At 38.8% G+C, this 14,374-nt stretch overlaps 1 protein-coding gene across 7 annotated transcripts in view; it reads right to left on the reverse strand.

Moving 5' to 3' along the window:
- Nucleotides 1–14,374, reverse strand: part of LOC121490128 — a 157,840-nt gene that overhangs the window by 108,275 nt on the left and 35,191 nt on the right. For all 7 annotated transcript variants that reach the window (XR_005987516.1, XM_041753824.1, XM_041753826.1 and 4 more), the window contains exons 11-14: nt 10,796–10,957; nt 2,450–2,562; nt 1,937–2,072; nt 1,468–1,671 (exon numbers count right to left, since the gene is read on the reverse strand). Coding sequence is in view for 6 of the 7 variants with exons in the window: in XM_041753824.1 (XP_041609758.1) it covers nt 1,468–1,671; nt 1,937–2,072; nt 2,450–2,562; nt 10,796–10,957 (615 nt within the window). In the remaining variant the exon portion in view is untranslated. The remainder of the gene's footprint in view (nt 1–1,467; nt 1,672–1,936; nt 2,073–2,449; nt 2,563–10,795; nt 10,958–14,374) is intronic.

The following is a 14,374-nucleotide window of genomic DNA, read 5'->3' on the forward strand; positions in this document are numbered from 1 at the left end:
ATTCCTGTCACTTATGAGAGCATAGGAAAGCAATATTGCATACCCTTGAGAAGCTCATCCTACCATCAATGGGGCAAGGTAGGATTTGTTTCCCCTCCCCTCCTCCTTGGCTACTCCAACCCCCATCCCAGAACAAACAAATTGGGAGAGAGCTCAGCGGTAAGAAAGATCCCTTTTTAATCTATTAGCAAATAAAAAGCACAGCTATGGTATGAGGTAGGCTCAATATTAGCAAGAGAAAGATATATTTGTTTCATAGGTGTGTTTCTTTCAAAAGCATCTTACTCTCCTCTCTAGGTCCACTGAGGGGCATACTAACTGCATTTGAGCTAGGATTAAGTAAGAAGGGCAGAGGGGTCAAACTGTGTATGGTAAAGGGTACAGGGGATGGTACTTGTTGGCAAGGGAGACCAAAAACAGAAGTCTTTTTTTTTTTACTTTTTTACTTTTTTTACTTCAGTATACACTCTCTTGTATACTGAGTGAAGGATGGACTCTAGGTTGACTGGATGGGAAAATAAAATGTTTTTCAAGATCTAGAACTGTTCTACAGTGCAATATAGTAGCCTCTAACCACATTTAGCTATTAAGGACTTGAAATAGGACTTACCTGTGTTGAGATGTGCTGTACATATAAAGTACATGCCAAATTTTGAAGACTTCATATAAAAAATGAACTGTGTCTCATTAATTATTTCTTTATATTGATTGTATGTTTAAATGATACTATTTTGGATACATTGGGTTAAACAGAACATATGATAATCATTAATATTTTCATTTCATATTTCTTTATATTTTTAAAATGTAGCTACTAGTATATTGTAAATTACATATGTGGCTCGTGTTATATTTCTATTGGACAGTGCTACTCTAGACTGCATATAAGAAACAGTTGATAATAAGATTTCACAGCCTTATAGACATGACAAACATAGGTCAGGGGTCATATGAGGTTAAAATATAACTTGCTTAGTAAATAGATACTATTTTTCACATTTGTCAAACTATCTTTTAAGAGGATAAAGTTCATATTAAATTCTACCTTTAGGAATAAAACTTCTAGAGATTGAGATGAAAATATTGCAAGAGTATTTACACCATTCCAAGAAAATGTAGGCATTTTCAACTTTACTCCCAAAGAAAGGGATTTGATATGAATTTTGTGGACTATAGAAAAATATATTCAAGAGATATTAAAAGCACCAAGGGGCAAACAGGGTTTTAGAGGGATAAAAGAGATTTTATTTTCAAAATTTTTCTACCTTTGTTTTCTAATCTATTTTTTCACTTGGGTCTTAGAAACCAGGAAAGAGGCAGAAAGGTACCTCTAGTAATATCAAAGAGGGTTGTATTAGAGTTTCTCTGTAAAGACATGTTAACTGACTCCAGGTGCTAAGAAGAAGGTGGCTTAGGAGACAAGATAACCAAGGGAGAAAAAAAATCTCAGCAGAATCTTAACCTCACCTTGTGCTCGGCAGATGTTCCATGGACATAGTGGCGAGTTCCTAGGCCTTGCAAGGTGCCCAAGCCTCCTTTAGCCATATTTACCCAGGAACTATCCTCGATGGTGGGGACCAGACTCCCTGCAACCATTGTAAGGCCTGAAGTATTGATTGTCAGTGTTCGCTCAACGGATCTGAAGTAGTTCAGAATTCCTAAACAGATTCGCTGAAACAAAGAAAGACCGGGTCAGGACTCTGCCCTTTGCTAGCCCTACAGAACAGAGTAAAACTGAATGGGGCCCTAGAAGTTGGCAAGACAACTCCATTGCTGAGAAAGAAACATACCACCCCTAGAAGGCCTGATTTTGTGAAAACCAGAACAAAGAACAAAATGTAAAAATGCGTTGCTACTGGAATAGCAGGAAAGCCACCCTAGTAGACAAACAAATATTCCAGATGCCTGAAGCCAGCATGCCATGCCATACACATACCTGCAGCTCCCTGATTCGCAGGTGGCGCAGATACAGAAAGGACAGGTAGGTCCCTCTCATCAGGACAGGACCCCTATCACTGGGTCCAGTCCCATCATCCAAACCCAGCAGTTGGAGGGCCATTGCATAGCTGTACCTTTGGCAGGAAAAAAAAAGAGAATAAATGCTTTTCACCTCAAAGTGGCTCAGAAAATTCATATACACCAAATTGAAGTCATTTTATTTAACTTCAGGGAGTTTCACAGTAGTACTTTTTAGAACTATACTAGAAGAAAAATACTCTCTCTGTATAAATATAAAAAGAAATTTCTCTTAGCAATTGCTCTTGTGAAAAATCCAGTCCTAGGGTGAAACATTAATTTAGTTGTCTGACCTGCTTTAACAGTCTTGCTTTTATTTCAGCCTCAAATATTTTTGAGTTAACATGTAATCTACCTATTAATCAGTCACTCAATTTTCCCCACAGTGTTTAATCCATTTCCTTGAGTCACCAATAAAATGCTTTAATTTTACCCTTTCTCTTTTTTCTGCTTGACAGGCTTATCTGCATGTTGGCACAGACTTATTTGTGCTAGGTCATTTTCATTTTGTTCCATTGAATGGTCATCTTCCCTCATATTTTCATTCTATTAAAAAAGCAGCATTAGTTGAATTACATAATCATTTGCAATATAACCAACAAAATCATAATCAGGCCACCACAAAATTAAATCCCGTGATCCAAGGCATATTTAGATGAAAAAGCAGAAGAGCATCTTGATCCATTGCAATGTGGCATATGAAAATCTGGATTTCTAAAATTAATTAGAGGTTACTGTTTTTATTCTTATTTAGTCTTTGTTTTACAGAACTATTCATAGCTTTTATCATTTTATTTTTTCTATTCATAGCTTTTAAATACCATCCCGCCCACACGCATCTTTTACATGATTCACTTATGAAAAGCTGATACATAGATTTATAGATGTTCGAAACCTTGAGCATCTCTAATCTAGTCTTGTTCTGGCCTGAGAGAGATCAGTGGATTAAATGCCTCTTTCTACTCTTCAGCTAAATGATTTAGTTATTTAAAGTCTTGATCCTATTTTCACACATGTAAAATAGCATAATAATAGAAAATAAGTTGCTGTGAGAATTAATGCATAATGATTGGCACCTCATAGGTGTCCAATACATGCTAGTTTTCCGCCTGGCCAAGGATTATAGTAGTCAGTCAGCTCTCTAAGGATCTGTCACAGAATTCATGGTTTATGTTTATTTCTACAGGTATTTTTCCTGATGTCAAGCAGGTTGAGGTCACACACACAGAGTCCTAAGGGAAAACTGTGAAGGTGATATTGATGAATGAGCCTGCCCCTGACCCTCTGGCAGCCCCTTTCTTAGCTGTCCTCTCTCCTGCCCCTGGGCATATACCTGTTCTCATATCACATAGCCTTTCACAGTAGTGCTGATACCCACAAAAACACTGAGTGGCAACAAGTTAGGTTGGAACCCCACTCTTTGGGTTACTTATATTCTAATAGTTGGTTCTTGGAATTCCAATAAGTCCTTGTGGCAAAAACTGCTGATTGTTCCCCAAGATCCATTTTAAATGCAACTCTTCCTACAGTAGTTAAATATTTATCTTGGCACCTGGCTACCCAGATGGAGATGACATTTCCAAGCCTCCTTTGCATCTAGGTGTAGCTATGTGACTAAGTTCTGGACAATGGAATGAAAATGAAAATGCCATGTGGCAGCTTCTGGGAGTTTCCTGAAGTGGCAGCTTCTCACCCTTATTGCCCATCCTGCTGCTTACGACATGAATGTGACAGCTGGAGCTCCACCTCAGACCAGGTGTTGATCTCAGGTATGGAAGCCACATTTGTTGGAACTCCAGGATAGAAAGAGCATGGATCCCTGAAGACTTCATGGAACAGTCATCACATCATGCCAGCTCTGTACTTCCTACCCCTGGATCTTCATATGAGGGAGAGAGAAAGAAATTCCCATTTCCTTTAATCCTCTGCTATTCTCTGTTTAATTATGATCAACAGCTAAATATAATTTTGACTAATAAAGTACCCAAGACTCTAAAGATACACTATTGGCAATTATGATAGGCAGTGGAGAGGAAAACTTGGGACACGGATATTAGGAAGAGTAAGTGAGAGAGAAAACTGTCTAATCAAGTATCATTAAATGGCTTCCCATTCTGCCTTTGGGACAGTTAGCTCCTTAAGTGTGCCCATTGGTGTATTTCCATGTAAACATCCCATAGCCCAAGGACTGGAAAAGGCCGTAGGAGATGACATGGTGCATTCCTGTTCTTTGATACAGAAACACACAAGATCACCATCCCCAAATTAAGAGAATTTCTGTTATTTTAAGAAAATCTGTGGGAAAGCATATACTCTATGAGGGAAGTTGAATTTTAAGTTTCTATTTGGCCCAGAATTATGGGTGAGAGGGGCTCTACTGAAGATTTTTGCCTCTCAGGCCTCTGGGGCTCTTATCTTGCAATTCAGCATTGCCTGGTGTGACTCCAGAGGGCAGGCTCAGAACCACAGCCTTTCTCTGATGGGACCGTGACTCTTTCAGCTGCTTCTTAAATTACCCAGAATTACATAGGAAGGAACAGAAAGTGACATCAAGTTAGAGTGAAAGACTCTATGAAGTTTATGACTGAATAAGCCCACAGAAGTATTGCTGGACCTGTAGGCTGCCGGGAAGAAAGGAAGGGGGCACAACAGGGTAGGGTGAGTAAAGGGAGAGAGCCCAGCACCTTCTGGAAAAAGAGAATCAGCCACAGCCCACAGAGGTAAACTGCTTAGGAAACACCCAAAGTGCACGACTATTCCCCTTAGAGGACTGGACACAGTGCAGGTAAGCAGTGGGGCTGACCAGAAACCAGAATGTCAACATCACCTGTGTTTGTTCCGTCTTCCTAGGTAGGTAAATCCTCTGACATTTACTCTACCTGGTGGTTGGGTTTTTGCCAGCATGGTCTTTGCTAGTATTTTGACAGTTCTGCGATTTCTACTGATTGCAAATCTCATTTTCTTCTGGGAAACTGTCAGGGGCAGTGGAGTGGGAGGTGGAGGGAGGAAATAATTAGAGGGAACAGAAGTCTATAATGTATTTCCCACCTCCTAAATGTCCCTACAGCTTATTTGTGTGTATCTACAGAATAAAAAGACTAGAAGGATAGATAACAAATGTTAACAATATTATTGTTATATTTGGGTGGCAAGATAATGGCTGATTTTTATTTTCTTCCTTGAACTTTGCTATATTTCCCCAATTTTCTTTGACAAATACATGTCATTATTGTCAACAGAAAATGTTTGTTTTTTAAATGTTCTATTGAATTTGGTGATGGAAGCCAGCCAAGAAGTGTTTTACATTTTCCTGAACTTCTTGCACACTGGAACTACTATATACAACAGCACTTTTGTGAGGGCGCACCATGGACTCATTATATCTCTGGAAATGGAGGGGAACAGTAACACCGAGAGGGGAAAATGGCTATCTTCTTTCCCTCTCCTTAGTGTGGCCAGGGAGAAGCAAAAGCAGAGGCAAAAGATACAGTGGTTTCTGCCACTGCAGCACTCCATAAAGTTAAAGAGCAGTGACCAATTGAAACCATATCCTTAGAAATATGATGGTCAGTAGTAGTATTTAATATCTCTACATAAATAGCCATTTTAATGAAACAGATGTTTTCTTGGGGAATGGCATTGAACACAAGTAAATTGATATAATACAAGTTTGAGAGGTTTGGGAGGATGCACTCAGGGCTGGCTGGTCTCTTCCTTCTGATTAGGATTACAGTTAAATTATTTTTAAGTTTTTTTCCCAAAAGATATCCCCCAAAATGTAGTCCTTGTAGACCAGAATTATTTCTTTTAGTTATAGATGATCTTCAAGTAGCAATTATAAGAAAATTTGATATTTCTTCCTTATCCCCCAAACCCAGATCTTTAAGAGAATCTGGAAAAATAATTGTGTTGTAAAGAAATGAGTAGCTAGCCTTACAGGCCAATGGTAAGTGGCCAGTTCAAACTGTGATAGAAACATTACAAACATTATTGAAGCTCAAACGTATTCAATATTAAGATGCAGGGAAGCAAGTTTTCTCATAATTTGCTGGTTGGGGGGAAAATCGTATACCACTTTGGCAAGATCTATAGAAACATTTGAATGTGCATGTTCAGTGACCCAGAAAATACACTTCTAAATATCTAATCTAAAGAAACACACATGTGCCCAAAGAAGAATGTACAAGAAAGTTCAGTAGGAATGGTTTCTAATACGGTAAAAAATGGCAACAGGTATCCACAGGGAAGTGTCTGTGTGATCTGTAGGAAATAATAAAATACAATGCAGCCATTAAAAAAACCAACAGAGACAGATTTCTAAGACATACTGTTGGGTAAACAAAGCAAGTTAGCAAAGATATCCATAGGGTAGGACAGATCATTTATATAGAAAACTAAAACACAAAATTTTATTATACACATATATATTTTTTAAATGAGGACATATGTTTGAATATAAATGTATTGATAAAGTTGAAGCAATAATAGTGGAGGAAGTGAGGAAGTGGAATGGGGGCCAGTATTGGAATTCCTGTTAGTTAAAGTTAAAGCATTAACAAAAATGGAGAAGGAGAAGATGTTTATATATTATTTCTGTAGCTTAAAATTAATTTTCAACAACTTCTTAGGGAGAAAAATGGTAACTTGACAGTGCAAAAACCTAGCAAACATCACGAGCTACATGACATGTCAAGTTTAACATCCCCAGTAATAAATCAGGTTGATAGCATCTGCCCCAGATACGTTCTGATAAGAAGGGCACTTCACCTCTGGGGTGTTCGTCCTCCAAACCTATAACCTCAGTGTAGCCATGAGAAAAACATCAGGCAAATTCAAATTAGGGAATGTTCTCTAGGTTGCCTGGTCAGTACGCCCAAAGACCATCAGGGAAAGCCTGAGACAATAGCACAGATCTGAGGAGGCTGGGAAATATGACATTTAAAGGCAGTCATAATAGTGCAAAGAAGACATTAATGGAAAAACCAGTAAATTCCAAATATCATCTAGTTTAGATATCAGTAATATACCAATGCTGGTTCCTTAGGTGTGGCAAAGTAATATGTTAATAATAGGAGAAACTGGACAGGAGATTCCTGGGATCTCTTTGTATTATCTTTGTAACTTTTCTGTAAATCTAAAACTATTCTAAAATAAAACGTTTAAAAATAAAATAAAATAAAATAAAATAAAATAAAACAAAATGATTATTTTCTAAAAGATTCCCTAAGGAAAGGCTACTGGTAAAGAGTATTCACTGAAAACTGACCAGAAACTGTCTCGTGGTTGTGCTATAATTAGTGCTTACATTCCTTCAGAGCTGTCAGAACCGACTGTCCTATGAGGTTTGCTTTCCTTCATGCAGAAGGCCCTTAACAAAGTTTTTTTTTTTTATGGGGTTATTTATTGTCACTTGCCAACTTCAGAATCAAAACGCTGGCCACCGTATGGATGCTAAAATTCATACTTGACTGCTACATGCTTGCAAAATAGTCACAGAGCTTTAAAATTCATACCCATGTTCCTGTGACTTCTCCATCTTCCATCTTTAACCTCATCCTAATCTCATCTAGCTTGTATTCAACATTCAGAATAGCATTCGGATACTGTAGAAAGTGCCTCTTGACCAGAGCAGAAATACATGAGGAGGTCAGGTCACAAAGTAACGCCCACAGGAAAATGTGAAGGGAAGTAGAAAGCCATGGATGGTTGCTTCGGGATTTTCTTTTTCAAACACTGTGCTATTTTCTATTCCCCACTTGGAAAGCTCTTCTGGAGTGTGGCTGACTCCTTCTCATTCATCAAATGTTAGCTCAGAGGTCCCCAACTCTGAAAGAGCTTGGTCCATCTATCAAAGGGTGCTTCTCTCTACCCCACTGCCTCCTGTCCCTGTGGTTTTCCTCATTGCACCCACAAGGTAGAGATGTAGATGTGCTCTTGGTCACCTGTTTATTGCATGTTTCATTCCCTGAGCAGCACAGCTCCTGGCACAGAGGCAGCATCTGTGTAATAGTCACTGAATGAATGAATGAATGAATGAACAGGAAACTTGCAGGAACAGGAAACAGGACGCTAACAGGTAGGGTAATTTGGGTGGGCTCTGTGTCTCCCCTCACGCTCCACCTCTGAAATCTATAGGTAACCTAAGTCTTTTTAGGATCTGTTTACCATAAATCAACTTGAAAAATAGGTGCTCACATTTTTCTCCCTTTGGTCAATTCTACGAACAACATTTACAAGTCAGTAAATAGCCAGAGGAAGTGGTTTTCTTTCTTTCTCTCTCTCTCTTTTTCCCCCTTCCCATTTAACACTGGGCAACTACATTCAAAACAGACTTTGGTGAAAGCAGAGACTGTATTTCATCATACCCTGACTTTCCATCTCATCTGCAAATGGAGGGAAGCAGCAACAGAGAATGACAGGAAGGGTCAGTTTTCCCCACTGTGTGGCTGGGCTCCTCACACTGTTGCGTAGGGTTTTCTGCCTTTCAACACCCACCTGAGCCATCATCTCCTGGTCTTGCCCTGCACATTCTGCTTTTCCGTGATAACCTCCTTTGTCCCGAGTCCCCATGGGCACTGCTACATTTCTGGCCTGCTGGCCTAGCCAGACCCCGGACCATCACTTCTCCATGACTTCAAACATGAAGCTCTTCACCTCTGACTCCCTCTTCTTTTGCCTCCTACCTCTTCCTTACTCATATTCACCTCTTTTTCCCCTCATCTGGCCTCCAGGAATTTAATTCCCCCATTCAAGGAGGAAAACAGACTTGCGGTGGCCATCAGATATTAAAACCAGAATTCAGGTAAGGGAAGATTATATCAGGATCAAGAAGCACTGTCCAGGATCCTAGGAGCAGAGGTCTGGGATGCCTCTGCCTTCAACGTCCTCCCAACCTTCCTACTCCCTACCTCTTTCCCCTTAAGTTTGGTTCAAGAAGCAAAAGAGCCGGATGTTTTGTCCCCTTGCCAGTACAAGGTCTTCCGGGTGACATAGACTTCACTGTGAAATGGCTATGGGATAGGAAAGATGCTGTTTTTTGTACTCTGGCAAGATGCAAGCTGAGGAGTGTCACTGGTATTTGCATGCCCTGGCAGGGAATTCAGAGGCCAGGTAGATCCATTCCATGATATCCTGTATCTGTGTCCGATCTGTTTGGCCAACTCATTTTTTATTAGATTCTCTAGATCCTTATCTAAACAGGTTGAAAAGTTGTAAAAGTTGTGGTGTGTGTGTGTGTGTGTGTGTGTGTGTGTGTGTGTATACACATGCATGCACTTATGTTTTTGCTTCCAACCAATCTGTAACTCATTTAGGTTTCACTCTCTTCCATACCCAGCCTGGGATGATGGACCATGGGAGTGCTGGCTTCTCTCTCTAGCATTCTACTAAACCTCTTGATGCCTTCGACTTTATGTATAAATTTTTACAATTATTTTTAGGGATGAAACTAATAGGATTACTATGTAGATTAGGCTCACTAAAAGTCATGCCCTCTTACTTCAACTGGGCCCTCTAGCTACATGGTCATCCTTACAATTCTTTTCTCATTGGTGGCCCTCTGGCATTTCCCACAGTGATCCACCTCCTCACATGTCACTTTAATCTTCCATCTCACTAATGCAGACATCCTCCCCCTTCCCTCTCTGAAACAACCAGGGCCAGGGCCATTTACAAGCTACGACATCTTACCTTTTTGTACCCGACAATTCTATATATCTCATTCACCTCAAGGGAAGTAATGCTATTCTCCTTTTCTCAAAATTACTCCTTCAACTGGTTTCTTCATCCCATCCCTTCCTCTATCCCAGGTCACTTGTTTCTCAAATTTACCCTTTCATATCTTCCATCTCTTGTTCTTCTTCACTGCCCATTCCTCCCAGATCATAAACATATTGAGTATTCCTATCTTAAATAAGCAAAGAAAACAAAACTCTTCCCTTAAAGCAATGAATAAACAATAGCAGATTATTTTAAAATGTTATAGTATCATTGTAAAGAGAAATATCCAATAGCTTTGTGTAGAAATTGCCTTTCATTGCCCAACGTTAAGCCTATCATATAGTAGCTATCTAGCTGGCTTCCCTGCCTCCAGTCTCTCCCTCTTCCAATCCAACTAATACCTTGCTGCCACATCAATCTTACTAAAAAAATAAGACTTTGTATATGTCACTTCCCTTGTAGGATAAAGCACACATTCCTTTGTCTGAAATCTATGGGCATTCACAACTTGCTCTCTCCTCCCCCTTAAAAAAACTTCTCTTCCCTATATTTCCACATGAATCTTTCACTCAACCAAGTTGATCTTGAACATTCCACAGTGTCTTCTCTGCATTGGTGTTCATGCTTCCCTCCTAGGATCTGCTTCCCTCTCCACCACCACTTCCCTAGGCCTGACGATTCCCTCAAGCCCAGTATAATTTCGTTCTCCTTCAAGAGGCTTTTCTCAAAAAAATCAACCCTGGGGGGACCATTGTGCCTCTAAACACTCACAATGTTTAACAATTGTCCAACTCATTTGGTGTTTATCACTAGAGTGTGCAGTGTTGTATTGGTATGTAGTGGTTAGTGTATGTCCCAGCAGCAAGATCTTATAAAACACCTTTTTATGTCCCTCTTTTTAATTATCATTTAGTCTTTTTTATAATATAAACAATCCTGGCTGGTTAATAAAGCTTTTACGGGGAGGGTCTCTGAAAGATTACCAAAGTAAATTTCTAAGGTCTACACAGAGGTAGTGAGTTGAATAGAAAGGCATATTGATTATTTCTTCCTGTCGTACCTGGTAGAGGTTGATGTTGCTATAAATATTCTCCCAGATTTGGTCATAGTTGCATTGATGCAAACCCTGGGAAGCCACAAAAGTTGGAGGAGATGAAGCCAGCATGATGGTCTTTGCAGCGTGGTCTTGGAGCACTTGCATTACTCGTTCAGGGCTGGAAATCTCAAGTAGAGCGAGAGGAAAAGGAATGGTTCAGAAAAGAGTTATTCCCTTCTTCTCAGCAAGAATTTGGTCACATAGACACAAAAAGAAAGAAGCTCCAGGTGGGGCTTTATTCAGTTAAAAAATAAATAACATCAGACTCAAACATCATGATTCCTTTATGCCCATCCATTCAACATCGTAAATATTTAAATTTAAAACTCTGTGACAACCCTCTAAACACAATAGCACACTGTATCCCTGGAAGTGCTGTGGCATCAATGAAAAGATAAACACCCATCGTTTTGGATACAAACACAGTTTGCTATTAGGAAACTCCAGGAGATGGAGGAAGAGGCAGCTGGGTAGTGTGAGGAAAGTGCAGGCTTTGTAAGAACACAGGCCTGGGCTCATATCTCTGCTGGAATCCTGACTTCAGCACATAGAGCAGAACAGGTCAGCCTAACAAGAACACTAATGATGTCTTTCCCAGGATTGCTGCAGGAATGCCTGGCATGTAGTAGGTACTGAATAAATGTTCCTTTTCCTCTTCCGGGGATAAAGGATCAAATAAGAGTCCCAGAGTTGAAGTTCAATGGCAGTGATATATGTATTATGGTATTTCAGTCATTTTAATATCACAAGGAACTTCAAGTATCATTTAGTCCAATCCCTACCGAAACTCCAATGGCTTTTTTTTGGAGAAGTAGAAAAATTCATCCTAAAGTTCATATGAAATCTCAAGGGACCCCAAATAGCCAAAGTAATTTTGAAAAAGAAGAACAAAGTTGGAGGACCCACATTTTCTAATTCCAAACCATATTACAAAGCTACAGTAGTCAAAATAGTATGGCACTGGAATAAATTGGGCACACAGACCAACAGAAAATAGAATAGAGAGCCTAGAAGTAAACCTTCAAGTATATGGCCAAATGATTTTAGACAAGGATATCAATACATTCAACAGAGAAGGGACAGTCCCTTCAACAAATGATTCTAGGAAAACAGGATATCCACATGCAAAATAATTAACAATAAGCCTCTTTTGTACACCATACACAGAAAATTAACTTATAATGGATTAAAGACCTAAGCATAAGACCTAAAACTATAAAACCCTTAGACAAAAACAGATTATGAAATCTTCATAACATTGAAATTGGCAATTATTTCTTGGATATGACACCAAAAGCACAGGCAAATAAAGCAAAAATAAACAAATGTGACTATATAAAACTTTAAAGCTTCTGTCCATCAAAGGATACAATTAACAGAGTGAAAAGGCAACCTATAGAATGAGGGAATATATATGCAAATTATATATCCGATAAGAGGTTAATATCTAGAATATATAAAGAAATCCTACAACTCAACCACAACTACAACAACGAAAATCAAATAATCCAATTAAAAATGGGCAAAGGACTGCTATAAACATTTCTCCAAATATGATATGCAAATGGCTGAGAAACATATGAAAAGATTCTCAAAATCGCTAATCATCAGAGAAATGCAAAGCAAAACCAAAATGATATATCACCTCATATACATTAGGATGGCTAATAACAAGAAGAAGGAGGAGGAGGAGGAGGAAGAAGAACAAGAAAGGAAGGAAGGAAGGAAGGAAGGAAGGAAGGAAGGAAGGAAGGAAGGAAGGAAGGAAGGAAGGAAGGAAGGAAGGAAGGAAGAAACAAGCGCTGGTGAGAATGCAGAGAAAATGGAACTCCTGTGCACTGTTGATAGTATTGTAAAATGCTGCAACTGATATGGAAAATAGTATGGAGATTCCTCAAAAAATTAAAAACAGAATTACCTTATGACCCAGCAATTATACTTCTGGGTTTATATTCAAAAGAATTGAAAGTAGGATCTTAAAAAAGTATTTACATACTCATGTTCATAGAAGCATTATTCACAATAGCCATGAGGTGGAAACAACCCAAATGTCCATCAACAAATAAATAGATTTTTAAAAATATGGTGGATAAAAATAAATAAATAAATAAATAAATAAATAAATAAATAAATAAATAAATAATAAAAATGTGGTGGATATACACAGGGAAATATAATTCAGCCTTAAAAAGGGAAGGAAATTCTGATATATCCTACAACATGGGTGAAACTGGGTGGGTTAAATAAGCCAGTCATAAAAAGACAAGTACTGTCTTCACTAATAGGTGAACACTAATAGGGTGTTACCTTACCCATTAACAGGGCGTATTTATTAGTGTCTTCACTAATATGATTTCACTAATAGGTGGTACCTAGAGTAATCAAACTCATTGAGACAGAAATTAGAATGGTGGTTGCCAGGGAGTAAGGGAAGGGAAGAATGAGGAGTTGTTGTTTAATGAATATACAGTTTCATTTTCTAGGTGAGGAGTTCTGGAGATGGATGGTGGTGATGATTACTCAACAATATGGATGTACTTAATGCCACTGAACTGTACACTTAAAAATGCTTAAAATAGAAAATTCCATGTTAAGTGTATTTTACCACCATTTAAGAAAAGAGATCCCATGTACTCTTCACCCCATTTCTACCAATGTTAACATCTTGCAAAACCAAGTACAGTATCACAGCCCGGATATTGACATTGATACAGTCAACTTATAGAAGAGATCCACCACCACAAGGATCCCTCATGTTGCTCTTTTATAGCCATATTCCTCTCTCTTCCTCACCAGTCTTCCCTTAACTCCTACAATCCACTAATCTGTCTTCATTTCTATACTTAGTCATTTCAAGAGTATAAATGGACTCATACAGTCTTAATGGAACTCACTTTTTTTCACTCACATAGTTCTCTGGAGATTCATCCAGGTTCTTGGGTATATCGCTAGTTTGTTCTTTTTTTTTTTTTTTTTTTTAACAGATGACTGCTATTCCATGGTACAAGATGCACCACAATTAGTTTATTTACCCACTGAAATATATCTGGGTTGTTTCTAGTTTTTGGCTATTGTGAATAAAGCTGATAAAATGGGGATGCCTGGGTGGCTCAGTGGTTGAGCATCTATGTTTGGCTCAGGGCGTGATCCCAAAGTCCCCGGGATCCAGTCCCATAACTGGCTCCCTGCAGAGAGCCTTCTTCTCCCTCTGCCTGTGTCTTCTGCCTCTCTCTGTGTCTCTCATGAATAAGTAAAAAAAATCTTTAAAAAAAATCTGATAAAATGTTCATGAAAAGAAGGGAGAAGACGTCTGGTCACATGAGTGAATTCACATGCATGAATCTTGAGGACATTGTCCTAAGTGAAATAAGCCAGTCACAAAAAGACTAATACTGTGTGAGTCTACTTATATGAGACTTTATCTATATGAAACAGAAGGTAGAATGGTGGTTTCTAGGAACTTTGGGGAGAAGTAGGGAATTGTTGTTTAACAGGTACAGAGCTTCAGTTTGGCAGGATGAAAAAGTTCCAGTATATCTGTTT

Source organism: Vulpes lagopus, chromosome 1 (genome assembly GCF_018345385.1).
Source record: "Vulpes lagopus strain Blue_001 chromosome 1, ASM1834538v1, whole genome shotgun sequence".
Lineage (NCBI taxonomy): Eukaryota > Metazoa > Chordata > Mammalia > Carnivora > Canidae > Vulpes > Vulpes lagopus.